The 17,239-nt window shown below is 42.0% G+C and overlaps 2 protein-coding genes across 7 annotated transcripts; one reads left to right on the forward strand and one right to left on the reverse strand.

Annotated features, from left to right (window-relative positions):
* The first annotated feature begins 263 nt into the window (after nt 1-263).
* Nucleotides 264-5,325, forward strand: zwilch (zwilch kinetochore protein). The gene is made up of 18 exons (XM_011607403.2): nt 264-468; nt 643-691; nt 782-874; nt 1,111-1,256; nt 1,328-1,518; nt 1,631-1,710; nt 1,774-1,929; nt 2,028-2,099; nt 2,175-2,268; nt 2,348-2,400; nt 2,515-2,617; nt 2,702-2,781; nt 2,871-3,027; nt 3,160-3,188; nt 3,255-3,391; nt 3,485-3,580; nt 3,704-3,819; nt 3,897-5,325. Exons 1-18 carry the CDS (start codon nt 419-421, stop codon nt 3,983-3,985), a joined length of 1,791 nt encoding a protein of 596 aa, XP_011605705.2. The 5' UTR covers nt 264-418; the 3' UTR covers nt 3,986-5,325.
* Nucleotides 4,483-10,666, reverse strand: lctlb (lactase-like b). Of its 6 annotated transcripts, none has more exons than XM_029842360.1 (18): nt 10,522-10,666; nt 10,017-10,144; nt 9,862-9,939; nt 8,566-9,524; nt 7,769-7,985; nt 7,524-7,684; nt 7,354-7,441; nt 7,148-7,257; nt 6,952-7,080; nt 6,788-6,883; nt 6,657-6,711; nt 6,417-6,578; nt 6,074-6,351; nt 5,869-5,995; nt 5,572-5,771; nt 5,429-5,492; nt 4,787-4,831; nt 4,483-4,632 (listed from the first exon to the last, which is right to left on the reverse strand). In XM_029842360.1, the coding sequence occupies exons 5-18, from the start codon at nt 7,893-7,895 to the stop codon at nt 4,517-4,519; spliced, it is 1,758 nt and encodes a 585-aa protein (XP_029698220.1). In that variant the 5' UTR covers nt 7,896-7,985; nt 8,566-9,524; nt 9,862-9,939; nt 10,017-10,144; nt 10,522-10,666; the 3' UTR covers nt 4,483-4,516. The 6 variants fall into 6 exon arrangements, with proteins under 6 accessions (XP_029698220.1, XP_029698219.1, XP_029698221.1 ...); XM_029842359.1 differs by having other exon boundaries at nt 10,017-10,167; nt 10,522-10,633; XM_029842361.1 differs by having other exon boundaries at nt 10,470-10,626.
* Nucleotides 10,667-17,239: the final 6,573 nt, after the last annotated feature.

Consider the following 17,239-nt stretch of genomic DNA (forward strand, 5'->3'; position numbering starts at 1 on the left):
ACTAAATATACACCATACCAAGAAATAATAATGTGCGTTTTAATATTATTTTACGACTGTTAAATATGAAAAGAAGTATGTTGTAAATGGAACTATTTCTTGACGCCATGTTGGCGGATGATGGTTTTTAGTAAAAACCCATTTTCTATAAATTGTATTTTCAATAACATGTGACATATATTCAGTTGTGTTATAACCATTCTTTATGGGGGTATGCATATATAAAAAGTTTATAGTTACTTACATGGCGCGTTAAGCTACTACGAAAACATGATGAACTACGACCTTATGACGTCAGCAGCAGAGCGCGCGACTGTCAAATAACAGCAGCTCAAAAATTAGAAATTTGCGTCAAACTTCAGTTTTCCCCCCTACAAAATCTCTCCTATTTACGGAATTTATCGTGGCACATTTTCAAATGGGTTCGAAGATGATATCAAGGGCTAAGACGTTTTATAATATTCTACGGTGAGTTTGTTGTAGTTGTTTTTCTGAACCCCATACAATTTAGCCTTCTTGGCTAACTTCAAAATACTCTATGCATTGTCCGTTTAAGATTATGTACTTGTTCAGTTTAGTAACCATTAACAGTTTACGTTGAAGAGGTTATTAATTATCGTTGTCAATTGCGTTGTACAAAAGGTCTTTACAAGATGAAGAGGAAGGCAGCAATCCTTGTAACATACTTGAGGTACTTTTTATTTAAAATAAATTGCCAATATGGTCTCTGTCATCTTATCTGTGCTACAGTATAATTTACTGAACTCTCTCTGGGTTTCAGGAGGACATGCAAATATTAAAGATGAAGGGTGACCAATTGCCTGTGATAAATATGTACTGTGCCAATCAGCCAGTACTCATTTGTGAAAAAGCTGTGAGTAATAATTTTGCTGTGACTGATTTATCATTATAAGGGAGGTTGTTACACCCATTAAAAAGACACCCTCGCTGACTCGGCTCACCATTGTTATAATTATTTTAAAATAATAATATATGCTTTGTATTGTCTCTGTGGCATGTGTGAATACCTTATGATGCAATGGATTTTCCTTTTCTGTATGTTTTCAAGTGCCTTCACTAATTATATTCCTACTTTTGATTTTTGACAAGATTCCAAAAACAACTGAAGTTGAGGATCAAAAAAGTGAAACATCAACTTGCTCTGATGAGGGCGATGATAATGGAGTTGAAGTTAATGGGGAGATTGAACACCAGACTGTGTTGGACCCACAACCACTCACAGTCATGAAAGCAAGGTGACTGTCATTCTCCTGACTGAAAATAATGTGAGACTAAGATTTTCTAATAAATTCTCTCTGTTTTATAGACAGCTTCTATCGTGGTACACTTTATCTCAAAATCCTAATGTTTCTGCTGTGGGAAATGGTCCTGCTTTACTCCCTCTCTGGGTGAGATGTGACATGTCTGATCCAGATGGAACCACCTGGCTTGGAGCTGAAACCATATGCATCTCAAATAAAGTATCAGGCATCAAATTATACTCGGTCACCTGCAAAGGTATAATTACAGTATTGGTTTATTTGATTAAGTTATTCTTAAAACATCACTAGTGTAACAATATATACTTATATTGATCAGATTTGTCCTAAATCAACCTATATGTTGTTAGGTTCAACTGTAGACAAAAGATTATTTCTATCCTTGGATGATATCAGACAAGAGCACAAAAGAAGACATCACCCATCCTCTGTGAGTGACTGTGTAAATTTGCATGTATGGACATGTTTTACTTACTGCTATTAATACTTTCAGATGAATCTTAAAGGCAGTGCCAGATTCATCTTGTTTGGCTCCACTGTTGTTGAAAATTCCTTGATTGAGTCACAGAGTAGTGTGACAGCGGAACTCAAATGGAACCACATGGAGACTATCCTTGAGACCCCTCCACTGTCCGCTTCAGCAACACTGGTAATCACGCTTAAGGAACAGTGGGACACTAAAACACAGTCTAGTACACAATTTATGTACCGGTAGTTAAATTTTGTTTTGTGTTTGCTCACATGCAGAATATCAAAGTTAGCTGTGGAGACATGAGGAGCCCAATGTTTGAGATGTACAGAGAGTTAGACTTTCTTCAGGTCTGTATTCCACCTCTATGATAAATGTTAACACATAAATAAATAACTGAATATATTAGATTTCCTGTATTTTAGGCACTTGCAAATGGTTTAAGAACTGGTGAGACCGAATGGGTGGAACCACTTGACAGCACTTCTCCCGTTGACTTGACCAAAGCCTTCTTAGAAGGTCTGCACCTATCAACATCATATTTGTTAGAGTTTTATGCTGGTGTGTAGTGCTGAAAACAGTTTTCCGGTTATGTTAGAGGTCCAGAGCACGACCAAGAAATTACAAGAGAAGGTTTCCAGACCAGTGGAGGTAAGTTAGTGTTAAACATGGGAGATTTATGAATATACAGTAAATAAATATAAATAAAAGTATATAATGTGTAAAGTGTGTAATAATGTTCCAACATTCAAATCTACTTAAAAGACCACAAATCCAGACCCTGAGACAGACCCTCCTATTTTTAAATCTGTGTTGATACGAGGAGATTTGGACTTTGTGGAGCAGCTATGGGTCCTAATGAGAAAGAGTAAGTTGGTTCTTTTAGTTTGGACTTCCCCCATTTATCTCAATATTTCCAACTGAAATGTCATCCTTGTTTTTTTCATCATAGGTGTGATGTCTTACCAGGACATAGGAGACTGCCTGAAATTGGTCATTGACGCGTTGAAATTTGGTGACATCAAACCCTGGGTATAAAAAGATGCTCTGGAATACATTTTTTCCACCTTAGCACCATTGATGGTCCTGCTAAGTGTGTTATTTGGTCTTCTCTGTTCCAGATTCACAGAGACAGCAGCAGTTCTCTCAGCAAGCTCATCATGCAGTCGTACCATCAGCAGATCGATCATGTGTCCCTCACAGGAGTCACCCCTGTAAACATGCTGCTAGAGATGGGCCTTGACAAGATGAGAAAAGACTACATTAACTACCTAATTGGTAATCTCACACTTAGAATACCTGTATAAGATAATAATCATATATAGAATATTGTGACATTTTGTATTATACAAATTTTATTACACAAACTGACTTTAATTGAATGCTTTATAAATGTTTTATTTGTTTCAGGTGAAGAATTGACCACTCTAAACCATCTGGTAAGTTTATTTTGTGAGTGACTGATTTTAAGTAATTGTTCTAAACTGGAGTATGTTACTCGGCAGTGTTACTACCTGAGCACAGAGGTTGATCTGCAGGAGCAAGTGATCAGACTTCGAAAACTGCACCATGTGCTGGAACTCGTTTTGACATGCAGCACCTTTCTGGGGCTGCCGTACGACCGACTCTTCCTTCTCACACAGTAAATACGTCTCTTTTCTGGGTGGTACCACTTTTGTGGCGAGCAGCCAAAATGTACTTTTGTAATCAAACACGATGGCTTCCTCCCTCACAGATCGTGTTTGCAGCACTACAAAATGTACCCTTATGATGAAGGTCATGTATTCAAACTGCAGGTCAAACCTGCACTCATCAGCCATTTCTACCAGAAGTAAGTAGATGTACTTTAATCCATGATTCTTATGTTCTTGCTGCACCCCCTCTGAAGCAAAAGTGAGTTGCAAAATTTTGAGATGATCTATTATCTCATCGTTCATGGTTCCGTATCTTTCAGAGAGCACCCGGTGATGTGGGGGGTGGAGGTGTCCAGTGGCCACGGTCCTCGCGAGGTCAGAACGTGCCTACAGTTCAGTGACCAACCACTTGTTGATCATGTCATCTTTCAAACAGGTGCTTTTTCAATGCTCATCCCAAACACAATTCATGTCACGTCCTGTTGGAAACATAATATCTTCAATTTTTTTCAGATTTATCAAATGAAACGGTGAATGGGGACGATGAAGAGCCGGCCTTCTACTCTACTATGGTCTGTTGCAGTCTCGTTAACTTTGCATGAACTGAAGCAGAGCACCAACAACATTGGAGATGTTTATTGTCAGCTTGATAAAAACAAGGCAGAAGGCCTCACCCTGCATCACGAAGCATAGATAAATGTTCAAAGTGTCTGATGTTTCTGTCAAATGTTTTCCATGACCTTTGTATGTCCATGTTATGATGCAGTTGTTTGGGTTACTAATAACATATTTATTACCAGATTTGCATAATATTCTCTGTTCCATATTGTAGCTGAATGATAGAAGGTATATTTAGCCATTTTTAATTAAATGAAAGCATAAGCTACAGTAACTGACTTTTTTAGCCCTTAAGATCCACAGCAATATTGTAAAATGAGCTCTTCACATGATTGTTTACCAGCCAGTAAAGTCATTACAGTAGCCTCAAACTATGTTTTGCAGCAAGCGGCGTATGCATGTCAGAGTACCTTCAATAATGTGTATAGATCCACACCAGATCAGCTAAAGAAAGCATACAATACAGTGTGTGTGTGTATGTGTGTGTCGATGCTCCAGTTGGTGAGCATTCCTCTCTAGTCCCGCCTCCGTAGCAGGAACATCAGGAAAACTGCACTGAGCAGAATGGAGAGTGTGCACACAGTGGGAACAACAATCTCTGTTACCATCTCCATGTGGCTGGTTAAAGGGTCTGCGAAGACACGAACAGCTCATCAGAAGCACTGTCAGGATACCGTTTATGAAGCAAGTAGCCAAGCTTCAGCACAGCACTCAAAGGGTTAATGGATCCTCTTTGAACCAGATCATTCTTTTAGCTGCTTTAGTGAGCATAAGTGATTCCTTACCATGAATAAGTCTTAGAATATTGGCAGCAGTACTCCGCTGTTCCTCTAATGAGAAAAGAGAAAGTACTTAGTTGATTAACGGCAGTTTAACCCTTTGAGAACTGCACCCAACACTGCAATACTCCAGAAAGCAGAATTAGTCCATCAGCCAGATAACTCAACAGCCCTTTGAGTTTACTTTTATATCACAGAGATTGGATTTATGGCATCTGGGTAAATGTGGAATCCTGCCTTATGGAGTATCCAGCAGAGTTTTAATGCTGTTAGTCAACTCACAATCACAGCAATGTTAAAAATGGCTTTAATTTCAGAGAAATACCCTCAAGCTCTAAACTTCATCATGCACTGGCCAAACCTTTGGCATTTCTGTTTGTTCCTTGGACTTCCTTCTAGCTGGAGGGGCAAACAAAGAAGATATCTTATTTAGTGTGTAAGATATTTTCTTCATTAGGGGTTTTATGGTTAAAGCAATTTTGAACTACTGTTTTTTAATCTATTACTTTTTCTTCTTAATTCCAAAGAATAAAAATTGAAAACACGTTGTGTACATTTAGTTTTTGATTGATGTCATAATCTTTGTTTACCCCAGCTAGTTTTTGATTTATTGACAGACAAATGAGGTGATGAGATAGACGCACTGACCAGCAGCAAGAAGCTGGTTGCTAGAAGAACACGTCTCAATCGCTTTCCTCCTCCAATTCTCAACCTGTTGGATTTTCAAAAATACATCAATTGACATCGTGACCAACTGGATGACGGTCTAACAGATCCACAGGCGGCCCCACCTCTCTCTGATTGGGAAAACCATTGGAGCTGATGACGCGTTTGTAAAACTGCACAGAAGCTTTGGGATATCTGGGTTTGTTTTTGTTCCTGAAGTCCACGTAATACAAGCCAAACCTCTCAGAGTAGCCCTCATCCCATTCAAACTTATCCAGCAGGGACCAGGCAGTGTAGCCCCTCACGTTGACGCCATCTTTGATTGCTGAATGGCACCAGGGAAAGTAAACGTTTGGAGAATGTGAGATGCAAAAGCAATGAATAAATCTACACAGGTGACTGACAGATCAAAGCTATTTCACCTTTAAGCATCTCATTAATGTAGTCTTTGTGATAGTGTATCCTCCACTCATCGCACAGCTCAGTGCACGCCATCTTCTCAGAGACTCCGTTCTCAGTCACATAAATCATCGGGTTTCCATACTGGGACTACAGGACAGATCAAACAATCCATAAGAGTTACATTAGTGACAACGTAGAAACGAAATCCCACCAAGTCGGCACCACCTTCACAAAGTTGAGTAGGCGCCTGAAACCCCAGGGCACAGAATAGAGCCACTCAGAACCAGGGTCAGGCCAGCGGGGGTCCACCAGCTCGGCCAGGTCGCGGTCGGTGAAGTAGCTGCTGCTGCCGCGGCTGGATGGATTGTTCTTCTGGGTGATGTAGCGCGTGGTGTAGTGGCCGATGCCGAGGAAGTCGCAGGTGCCTTTGATGTAGCTCTTCTCTTGGGGAGAAAAGGTGGGCAGGCGGGACGTCCCGAGACCCTGCTGGACGCTCTTCCTCCCTGTGTGCAAGGTCAAGAATAAGCAGTTGCCTCTCTGAATGACAGGATGACCTGTTTCACCATACCAATGAAGTCTTTCATCACTTGCGGGTAGTCGCCATGAAAGATGGGGGTGGCAAACCAGCCCAGGTAGAACTGGACGTATCTCTCTGCCGCTTCAATGTCTTTCTGGTTGCTGATGTCCACCGGCTCTCCCCAGTCTCCCCCCAGAGAGATTCCGACTAAACCTGCAGACGTGCAGGACACCCGTCAGCACTGATAAACAATAACAGAGGCGTCACCTCCACAAGCTTGTCCTCGCTTACCCTTCTGTTTCCCCCTCCACTGCATATCATAGCTGTGCCAGACCTTCGCGTGTGCCTGGTAAAAACAAAACATCAGATGATCAGTTTGGGAATGAAACTATATTACACGAATGAACCAGTTTTTCTTCTACCTTGATGATGTGATGTGCGGCTCTGTACGCTCCCGTTCCCCTCAGCTTCAGGCCAGGAGCATGCTCGCCTGTTTCATAGCCTTCAACCGCTACGGACTGAAGCAGATTATATTACACTGGTGTAATGAGAGACATCTCAAGATTGATCTGAGCTGCAAACATACCCACGGATTATTGAAGGTGATCCAGTACTTGACTCTGTTGCCAAATCTCTCAAAGCACAGGTTGGCAAAGTCGTTGAAATAATTGACCATGCTTAAATTCTGCCATCCGCCATATTTCTCTTGTAAGACCTAAAAAAAAAAAGAACTAGGATGAGATTAAATTCAGTTGTGGCTCTTGAGTATTTTGTATACGGACCTGCGGGAGATCCCAGTGGTACAGAGTAACAACGGGGGTGATCTTGTTCTCCAGCAGATGGTTGATCAGATCGTCATAATACTGTATTCCTTTTTCATTTATATGGTCAGCTGTGAATAAAGGACACGTTCAATCTATCAAATTTGACGGCCGATCATCAAAGGCGATAGCGAATTTAGCTGGAATTTGCATTATCAGCTACTCACACTTGATGCCAGTGGGGAGGATTCTAGGCCAGGATATGGAGAAGCGATAGTGAGTAAGCTTCAGCTCCTTCATCAGGGAAACATCATCCTGTTGCCCACACACCACAGAGTGAAACACTGGCTTGTTTTGCCCTCTTTTCTAGAACTCAGATCACATCCTGCCCCCTCACCTTGATCTTGTAGTAGCCCTCACAAGCAGCGTCGCCTGTGCCATTATGTTGGACTTTGCCTTTCTTGTGACTGAACACATCCCAGATGCTCAGACCTTTTCCATCTTTGTCCCAGGCTCCTTCGGTCTGATAGGCTGAACTGCCGGCACCCCACGAAAATCCTGATAAATGACATCATTGTTGGATGGCCTCCCCCTAATGTCTCCATTTACAGTTCAAATTTAAGGGAAAAAAGACCTTATTACCAGTTGGAAAAGTGCCATAATAGAAGGAGCCGTGGTCGTTCTTTGTCCAGTCGAAGTCCTCAGCCGAAGACAGACACAGCACCAGCACAAGCACATGGCCCACCGTGCGCGCGCGGCGAGGCAGCATGGTCCTCCAGAGCCTGCAGCAAAGTCACTCTCCTGTTGTGCTCCAGTCTCTGCTCACAGATCACCACTCGGCTTCACTGCAAAATGACACCTGCCAGTTGCAGCTGTGTTAAATTCAACAATTAAAATTTAAAAATGCCTGTTTTAAGTTAATAACATGTATGATAGGCTGTCAGCCCAGTCAAGCGCCCAGGGGGTCCCACATCCATAATGCTGAGTCAAACGTCCCTTTTGAAGCTCAGTGGGGTGTGAGTTCATCGTGCTGAGGCAGACAGATCCCATACACACTCTGGATTCACCTCTCTCAAATGTTTTCTGCATACACACATGAATTAAGTCTAAATACTCGCTAACTTCCTGCATAATTACTGGACTATCTAAAGTGCTACTTTTGTGATGTTGCCTTGTTTAATGCACACATTTCAATCGAATTAACCGACGAGAAACATAATTAAGACCGATACGGCCAAAGGAAAGTTATAGAAGTTACAAAATTTAAATTCTTGATAGTAGGACCAAAACAGAGTTTTGTACAATGGCAATAAAGTTCTGCATTTTCATTTCTTTTCCACACACAATAGAATCATTTGTGGGATCCCATTTTTTTGCTCATACAATCTTATCTCACATCTCCAAATGCAAACACATGCACGCACGAGATGTCTGATTACCTGCGCTCCTCAAGAAGAATTCATTTGCAGCAGGTGTGTGTTGTGCTCAAGCCGCTGTGTGAACAGGAGCCCTCGTGGCACCGCAGCAGAAAGCCGTATATATCTATTGCTACGATCTCTATTGTATGTTGGCCGTTCGAGCACCACGCTTCTCCAGAGCTGTCCCTGCTGTCAGCGTGAAAACTGGCCTTATTGTGAGTTGCGCTGTATTGTTTTAGCTGTTTGGAAAATGCTGAATGGTTTAATTGTGGAAAATGTTTGCACTGCACTACCCATTTGTGAGGAGGGGGGGGGTAGGGAGATTTAATACAGGTATTACCCTTCTGCGAGGACCCGACAAGGAAAAAGTAACGTTTTAACAGTGAGGCTGGTGAGTTAAATGTAACAGATTAGATTCAATCAATGTTTTATTCTGTACTTGATGTTATTTTACATAATATACACAGCATATAACTCTAATATGGCCCAGCCATATATATTTAATACTAATACTGAAACTGCACAATATTTCTGGTAACCTACAAGCACCTAACAATACTGTGTCAGTATCAGATATGACAGGTGATTTCTAAATCTGGAGTTACAACCTGTAAATAAGGCAACAGAGAGGTTATTTGTTTACTACACATTATCACTGTAGTTTTCACTGACTCCATCCACACAAACCTCCCACTAATGCAAAATACAAAACCAGGTAACAAATGAACAGATGTCCATCTACATTTAGTTCTTACACACTTCAAATAGTGAAGCATCAAGAAATACTGAGGGCCTCAGTAATCATCTTCATCCTCATCTTCCTGCATCCACTCAAGCCCATCGTTGTCTTCATTGTCTTTGTCGTCATCCTCCTCCTCCTCTTCTTCATCTTCATCCATCTCACCAGCAACAGCAGAATTAAGGAGCAGTTTGGTTTGATTGATCTCGCTCTCATCATCAATGTTCATATGAACCTGAACCTAATAAGAAACAAACACACATGTTGACTACTTGTGAAATTAGTTATATTTGAATAAAAGTGTATTAGATGAAATTTTCAAATACCCGATAGAGGAAACAATAGAAAATGCAGGCAAAGTGAGCAAAAACATGCATTATAAGTAGTAAAGAGAATGCAGTAAACATTATCATTTAAAGTACAAAATTAAGTTATTATTTGTGAGCCTAAACACAATTGCTCTCTTAAAGTTAAGCCATTAAACACCCCCTGACTGAATGAAACATCCGTTTTCTTCCGTTCTTATTTTGACACTAACACAGACAGATTAAGCGATCTAAACAGTTGGTGTGGTTTACCTCAGATTCTGCAGGCTGTTCAGAGGTTCCATCTCCTCTTTGAGCATTGATGATAGATTTCAGTTCACCTTCTTCAAACTGAGGGACAAATGAGACATCATGCAGACGATACACCACAGGCAGATACTCAAACACACACTGAATCTCCTGCAGACCTTCAACCGGTTCAGTTGGTCTTGCAACATGATTTTAATTTTCAGGAGAGTCTCCTCTTCCTTCTTCAACTCCTGCAAGCGACTGTGCATCTTTGCTGGCACTGCTGCAGTCAGACCATTCCTTAGCACTGAAAAATAATACAACAGGTCGCTGTTGTGATGTCAGAGAGAATTAGTGAGACCCTTAAGAAAAACAAAGGCTGTATTGTTTTTTCCCTACGCTGTAAACCATATTCTTGTCTCCTATCTACCGTTGAGCTCAACTCTACAGACTTTCACGGACCTAATATCCATAAATGTGTGAAATTAAAGACGATTTTCGCGTGAAAAGTTTGCCACCCATACACTCAATCAATTGTAGATACGCAGCTGTATTTCGTCGTTTACATGTGTAATTTGACATAAAACTTGAAAGAACCATTTAAAAAAGGACCCTTTTTAATAGAGACTTACCTACAGCTGCATAGAAGTATGGATATTGGTGATACACTATACTATAACTTACCTTTGAAAAATCTAGCTGTTGTGATAAAGCTGTAGCGCCAAGCTAAATGTTTTGGTCCGTCAGTTATGAGGTCACATCCGGTTCAGTCTTTGTGCGGAAGCCTGAGTTTGGCGACATCTTGAGGTCAACACTGTGTAGTTCGTTTCTGTGACGTAAATTTAGTATTTAAACCTTTTTCCAGTACCTGAATTAAGATTTAAATACTAGTCCTGATCTGGAATCCAAGGTTTGCATATCTATCAAAAGTCTCAAATGTGCTAGTAAAAATAAGTACTTAATACACAATTATATTTTTTTCTTTTGACAAGTATGCAAAATGAGCTAATTATGATTAATTATGTAGGTGTTTCCTTCTACTTTTAAAAACTCATTAATAGGTTTTGATGTGGCAAGTGAAAAATTTAGACTGTCAGGAAACCTAATTTCTACCAACTGTTCATGTTATTGGTCTATAAAACACAAGGGTCAAACTAATGGAAGACAAATAGGTCATTAAAAAGAAGCCTGCTGGCAACTACATCACACATTTAATCAAATGTCCCTCACCAAAGTAAGATTACCATTTGATCGAAAGTTTTTCTTATCATACCATTATGACCATTTGCCATTACTGCTCAACAATTTTGCCAGCTTGCTTCCCCTTTCATCCTGAAAGGTGCATCAAGATGAATAAATTAAGATAAGGGTGAATAGATGGGATACAGAGCTCATTTTTGTAAATTGTGAATTACTAATTCATTCCAGGTGTGTGCATTGATAATCACAGCAGACAGCTGTTGCAGGAGGTTAAAGAGGAGACCAGGCAAAAGGTCCGAGATACCGTATCAAACATGTCAAGAGAACACACTCATTCAATTCTTTGTTCCTATGTAAAATCTGCAAACAACAGAAATGGGGGGAGCATCTAATTTTCAGCGCCACTAAATTACCTGTTTGTGTTTGTGCTTCTTCACTGTCAGTCAATCTTTTTGTATGATACATTTTAGCTGCGGGCCAAGGTACCACAGTCTGACATAACTAAATCAGAGCCTATTAGATGAATCACCCAATAATTGACAAAATTACATATAATAGTTTGGCACAAACTTTCACACTTAAGAATAACTGTGGAATTGGCAGAGTTCTTGCAAGACTTGAGTTATAGCTGTAAATCTTTTTATCTTGGATTTGAACATTTGCCGCTGATACTATTGCTGTGAGAAAACAGAGGACCACCCAGAGCAGTGTGCAGCGGAGCACTTGGGACTGTTAATGAAAATACAAAACAAACACAGATAAATGAGGGTAACCTCAATGATTTGGGGACAAGATGGAAAGGTGCCCCCAGATCACACCTGCCATGGTGAGAGGCCTCGCTGTGAAAGTTTTATTAAAGCTAGCTCCAGTTATCACGGGACTTCGTGGGAGCCACAGTTGCTTTTTCTTGTCATCACTTGGACTCTGTTGCTGCAATATTGTAATCAAAACCAAAGCTCTCACTGGCACGGTTCACGCCTTGTGCTGAGGTCTGGTGGCAGCTGAAGCTAGAGCTTATTAGCTCCTTAGAGTGGGTCTGTGTAGAGGCTGTTCCCAATGGCTGTGGAATGTGTTACTGGGTGTGTTGGATGAGGGGCCTCCCTAAAGGGAGAGGAAGAAAGTGGGTGTGGAAGAAGGGGGGGAAATGGAGAAAAGGGGGTGGATGACCTTTGAAGAGTGCTGTCAGGAAGTTATGACTCAATTTTCAACCATGGCAAAAAAAAAACGTAAAACAAATCATGGAAATAGAGGAGGACTGAAAGATAGAGGATGGAGAGGGGATGAAGATGCAGATCGAGGCCCTGAGAAATAAGTTTTTTTTTTTTTTTTTAAAAACAGCATTGTGGAGTTGATGGGGGTCAGAGAGTCCAAAGGGAATCGTGTTTTTTTGCAATCACAGCTGAGCAAAAGCAGATCATGCTTGGCATCATTTGTCATTCCTCTGTGGCTCAGGAACAAAGCGCTCGCTGCGCTCGACTCCACCAGTACTCTGGCATTTACTATTATAACAAAGTTAGTTTGCTCGCTAATATTTGACGCCGCTGGTGTGGACAGATCTGCAGGTACTCATCAAAGGAAAAGGCTCGTTCAACAAAGGGGCTATAGGAGTGTTTTCTTTCCCCCATGGCAACACATTAACATTTACATTTTATGTCCTGTAAATGAATGCATGTGCGAATATAGCAGAGATTCCATTATGGCGTTTAAACTCGAGAAAAGCACACAGAGCCTCGCATGTAGTGCTAAAACTGTGGGGTTCCACATCTGTAGCTGCCATCAGTCCTCTGCCTGGAGGTGAAGACATCAAATAATGGGCGTTCTTGTCTTGATTCTTCTATACATTTAAACTTTTCACACTAAATCAGTCGGCTGCTTAATCAGGCCGACCCTGCCGTCACCGTCACACAAGATGATTGATCACCGAGTTAATCAACAAACCTCAGCGGTGTGATATAATCCACCGAGAGGTTTCTGTCTATCAGCACTTGCGTTTGTGTGTGTGTGTGTGTTTCTGTAACTTTGTAGTTTTACTTGAGCTGTACATAAATATGAACCATTCTCCCTACTTTATCTGGGCAATTGCCATAATTTTCCTTACAAATTTTGAGCATTTTTTTGCAATTCATGCTCATAAATGTGCAGTGTGTGCCTAATTATGCAGATTCTTTTACACTTGATCTATAACTGTCACTCTTGACCATCCACTCTCATTCAGTGAAACCGGGCGTTATCTGGAGCCCAGAAGGATTCTCTTGGTTCTGTGCCTGTTTCAAAGTGTGACGAGTTCAGCCGAGCACCCTTCCAGCATCTTGGTCTGTTTTAATTTCAGCTTGCATACTTGACTGTTATCTGGCCTTTACACGTTAAAGCAATCTGTCCAAAGAGACACAGGCGCTCAGACTGGGACTGGAAAAGATGTGCAACATTTTGTGATCGTTGGAGATTGAAAAGGCAGAGGCAGCCATGGAGGTCTGGTCCTCAGATGTACGTCAGATGCCTGGAACAGTGCTGGCAGGTCCTGGGTGTAAAGTAATCCATTGTAACCACAGTAAAGCTTGTTGATTTAGGCCAGGCTAAATCAAGTGAAATTCTTCATGTTGCTGCCTGGGGAATGCATCAGATCACTGATCATTCAGGTTTGGGTCATGATATGCTGCGGTTTGGTCAGACGTGGCGAGAGGCAGATTTGGGGTTGGGGCTGCGCAAAATCTCGATGTATGTCACCGCTGAAGACTGTGAACCACTTGACCACCCATATGCAGCGTGTGTGTGCAACTGGCCATTCTCCTGTAAGACCAACAAACAATCCCAAACTTGTACCACTTCCATCAAATCAAGAGTACGGTGATAAATTACCTCTCTCTCCTCTCGCTCTCTTAAATGCGTGCACATTCTCTTGAGCCTACATAATTCACTTCCCTTGGTATGCTAAGGTAAACATCATTTAAATGCCAGCCCAGCCAGTAGGAAAACCTACTGTTTCTTTTTTCATAATAATTCATTAGAACTGTCGGCAGGCTCGTTTCCTTCCCCTTAGTTAGCCCCTTTCAGGCTCAAATATCCAGCTGCCTGACAAAATATGACACAATTTGTTTTTGAGAAAGGTGGAAAATAGCGAGCGTCACCACAACCCAGCGAGTGAGACGCGGCAGTTATAAAATACAGCTTGGCCGGGAGAAGTCCGAGGTGGTGACGCCAAGGACAGAGGTCAACTGACAAAATCGGGGTCAGATTTCTCCCTCAGGACTGGCACTGTACCCACCATGTTGCATCTGGAGAGGGGAACTAATCATTATTGTCTGTCTGGGGCTATACGTTGTGTCCTAAAAGTGATGTTTAATTTAAAAACGCTCTGTTGCCTGGCTTTGATATCACTGTTCTTATTGTTCAATTAACGAAACAGTGGCAGACCGCGGAGCCGTGGACAGTCCTTATGGAATATCTGCGGTGGACGTAACCTCCTTCCTGATTTATACAGTAAATAAGCTCTTGAGCTCTCATTTACTGCAGATGACACAGGGCAGCAGAAGAGGAAGGCAGATGGCTCACAGTGAAATTGGACATGGAAAGAAACACAACCCTTCCAAATAATCTAAATGCCCCTTTTCCACTGATTAATTCTAGTAATTTCATAGTTTGGAGATTCACCACTTTCCCATTTCAAAAATCAGACTGCAAAGGAGGAGGTTTAAATGTTCCATTCAACCCCTCGGAATTATCCAATACCTATAATAATGTGTCAGATGCATTCAAGTAGCACTTAAATGGAACTAAGGAGCTTTAATGTGTAACTCCACTTAGAATCGGATGTCTGATTTAAAATCAGGGGGTTTTTGCAGTAATTTCCTAAATCTTAATAACCATATTTATGCCCCAGCACAGCAGCGTCATTACTGTCAGTCTGGCCTCTTGACTTGTCTTTTCTCTTCCTCTCACCGAGCTGAGAACTGTCAAGCTGCTGCTCAGCAGTGAATAAATCCTCCAGTTCCTCCTAGAGAAGCTTGCCTTATTCCTCTTTTCCAGGACGTCCTTCCAGGGTCTGTCAGGATGATGCTGAAACTGCTGTCAGACGTTCATGATTTCGCCCGGATAGATCGGCAGATCCTCTCCAGGTCACCTCGCAGGGCTTTGTTCTCAATCATGTTGACCTGGATTTCAGCTACAGTTGTCTCCTCGCTGCGTTTGATGCGTTGTTGAGGCGTATCCATGGCAACGCCTGTCACATTTGATATGAACCTTTCATGTATTCCTATCCTAAAGTCAAAATCTACTGACTTAATTTACTTTATGCTGTTTTATTCCTTCAGATTAGTGTCGATGCTGGTGTTAGTAAACCGTGCGAGGACCAGAGATTTAGCTTCTAAACGCAGAGACACAGTTGAAGACATTTTTCAGCAGAACTGAGCAGTGGGATATTTTCTGCACATTTCTGTCTTGTGACTGCAGCCCAAACCCACCAGAGAAAATAAAAGTGAAAATAACATCTGCGGCTGCCAGATTAGTCACTGCATATTAGGGGGTGATGTTGGTTTTGATTGGATTCCATCCCTGCTCCAATTTCTTCTGCGGTTGCATGAATTATATCCTCCTTAAATTCACAATTGCGGCCTTGAAAAAGGGCTCCTTGGTTTAAAGGTTTTTAAAGTAGCTAATTCCCCCCCCTTTAACGCAACAGGCCTCGTATTGTACCAAAACTGAAATTGATCTATTGTTTTGCCTCCGGCTCTGGCTTTGTTCCTCATGAGCTGCTCCATCTATTCAGACCCAGATATGATCAATTCTTTCACACTTTTGAATTATTCATTAAAATCTGACTAAATTGTGGTCCGCTGTTGTCCAAAGCCCTCCAACCGCACCGAGGGAAACATTTTTGGGGCATATTTTCTCAAGTGAACTGATGACATTTGGGTAATAAAAGCATGAAACCAATGTCTCAGACGTTTTCCATTAAAGATTGCCTTCAGTGGTTTCGGGGAAACAAAATAGGCCTGTGAAAGGTTTTTGCCATGGCAACAGTTCACGGTTCAAATGCTGGATGGGAGCTGAGGTAAAATAGCACTATTTATAAGGGGTTTCCCTTTCATGCCCGCTTTGCCACAACTAAATGGCAAAAAGATTGATTGTGTGCATGCTCATGTCTACATTTGGGTGCCTGCGTTTGAATACTCTTGAGAATCTGTCACAACTGAGTCAATGCCTCATTAAAATGTAGACCTGTGGATTCTGACAGGGTGGAGCTGGATAATGGTGAAATGAGGATATATTTTGGGGGTGCGCCTCGACTGGTGTGTGTTGTTAGTCCCAACAAGAAAATGTGATGTATCCATTGGAAACGGGATGGTAATAGTGGGGTTTTCTGCTCCCACCGCCGGTAGGAAAGTAGTGGTTCATGCCTATGAGAGACACTGTGGGACCAGGGATGAAGTGTTGTGGAGGGTCTTTGAAGGCGTTGCTAGGCAACAGGGTGGGCAACTTGGCGTAATGAGCGCGGGGCTCAAGAGCTGTCTGCTCAGTGTTCCAGGTCCTGACAAGAACAGACAGGCTGGCCTGGGACAGCCTGCATGGAGCTGCCACCACGGCCACCTGCTCAGAGCAATCATCACCAGCACTCCAACCAGCCACCGATACAGCATACAGACCCAATTAAGAGCCCTGCATGTCCCCCTCCAGCCAGCCATCACTAACACTCCGGCAGTCCTGACAAGGCTGCCTTTTTTCCCCCCCTTAACAAACCTCTAATTAACATTGTTGGTAGTGGTGATGCTGGCCTGTACGGGGCTGCTGAGGGAGGCTGGGACTCTGCTCGGGTAATCAGCTTAAATACAGGTTTATTTCCTGCCCCCTGTGTCTCGTTACCTCCAGCAGAGATCGCATTCTTCTATCTGTTTATCTCCAATTTCCTCTGACTTGTAACATGTCATGTAGACACACAGTCACCTCCAGTTGAGGCCAGACCGACTGCTCCCATGATCGGATGGTTTCGGAGCAGGGATCAGAGTTGGTTTTGGCAGGCATCAACATTTCTGTCTGGTCCATTACTCCCGTTTCTCCTCCTCTCTCTCCTCATCCATCTCAGCAAGGGCCCCCGATCTACAGAAACACACCTAAAGCAGCAAAGATTCGAGCAACAAGCACCTACCTTTATGCTTTTGATGGTTTTTAATGACTAAAAATCATCTTTTCTCATTTAGAGAAAAATGAA

Source organism: Takifugu rubripes, chromosome 9 (assembly GCF_901000725.2).
Source record: "Takifugu rubripes chromosome 9, fTakRub1.2, whole genome shotgun sequence".
In the NCBI taxonomy this organism is placed as follows: Eukaryota; Metazoa; Chordata; class Actinopteri; order Tetraodontiformes; family Tetraodontidae; genus Takifugu; species Takifugu rubripes.

What these genes read in the sequence shown, in the direction of transcription:
- zwilch (XM_011607403.2), top strand. Translation starts at nt 419, where the DNA reads ATGGGTTCGAAGATGATATCAAGGGCTAAGACGTTTTATAATATTCTA. An exon ending in ATACTCGGTCACCTGCAAAG is followed by an intron (nt 1,519 to 1,630) that starts GTATAATTACAG and finishes ATATGTTGTTAG; the next exon opens with GTTCAACTGTAGACAAAAGA. An exon ending in AGGTTTCCAGACCAGTGGAG is followed by an intron (nt 2,401 to 2,514) that starts GTAAGTTAGTGT and finishes TCTACTTAAAAG; the next exon opens with ACCACAAATCCAGACCCTGA.
- lctlb (XM_029842360.1), bottom strand. Translation starts at nt 7,895, where the DNA reads ATGCTGCCTCGCCGCGCGCGCACGGTGGGCCATGTGCTTGTGCTGGTG. An exon ending in GTTTTCCCAATCAGAGAGAG is followed by an intron (nt 5,493 to 5,571) that starts GTGGGGCCGCCT and finishes AAAATCCAACAG; the next exon opens with GTTGAGAATTGGAGGAGGAA. An exon ending in TATTCTAAGACTTATTCATG is followed by an intron (nt 4,633 to 4,786) that starts GTAAGGAATCAC and finishes GTGTCTTCGCAG; the next exon opens with ACCCTTTAACCAGCCACATG.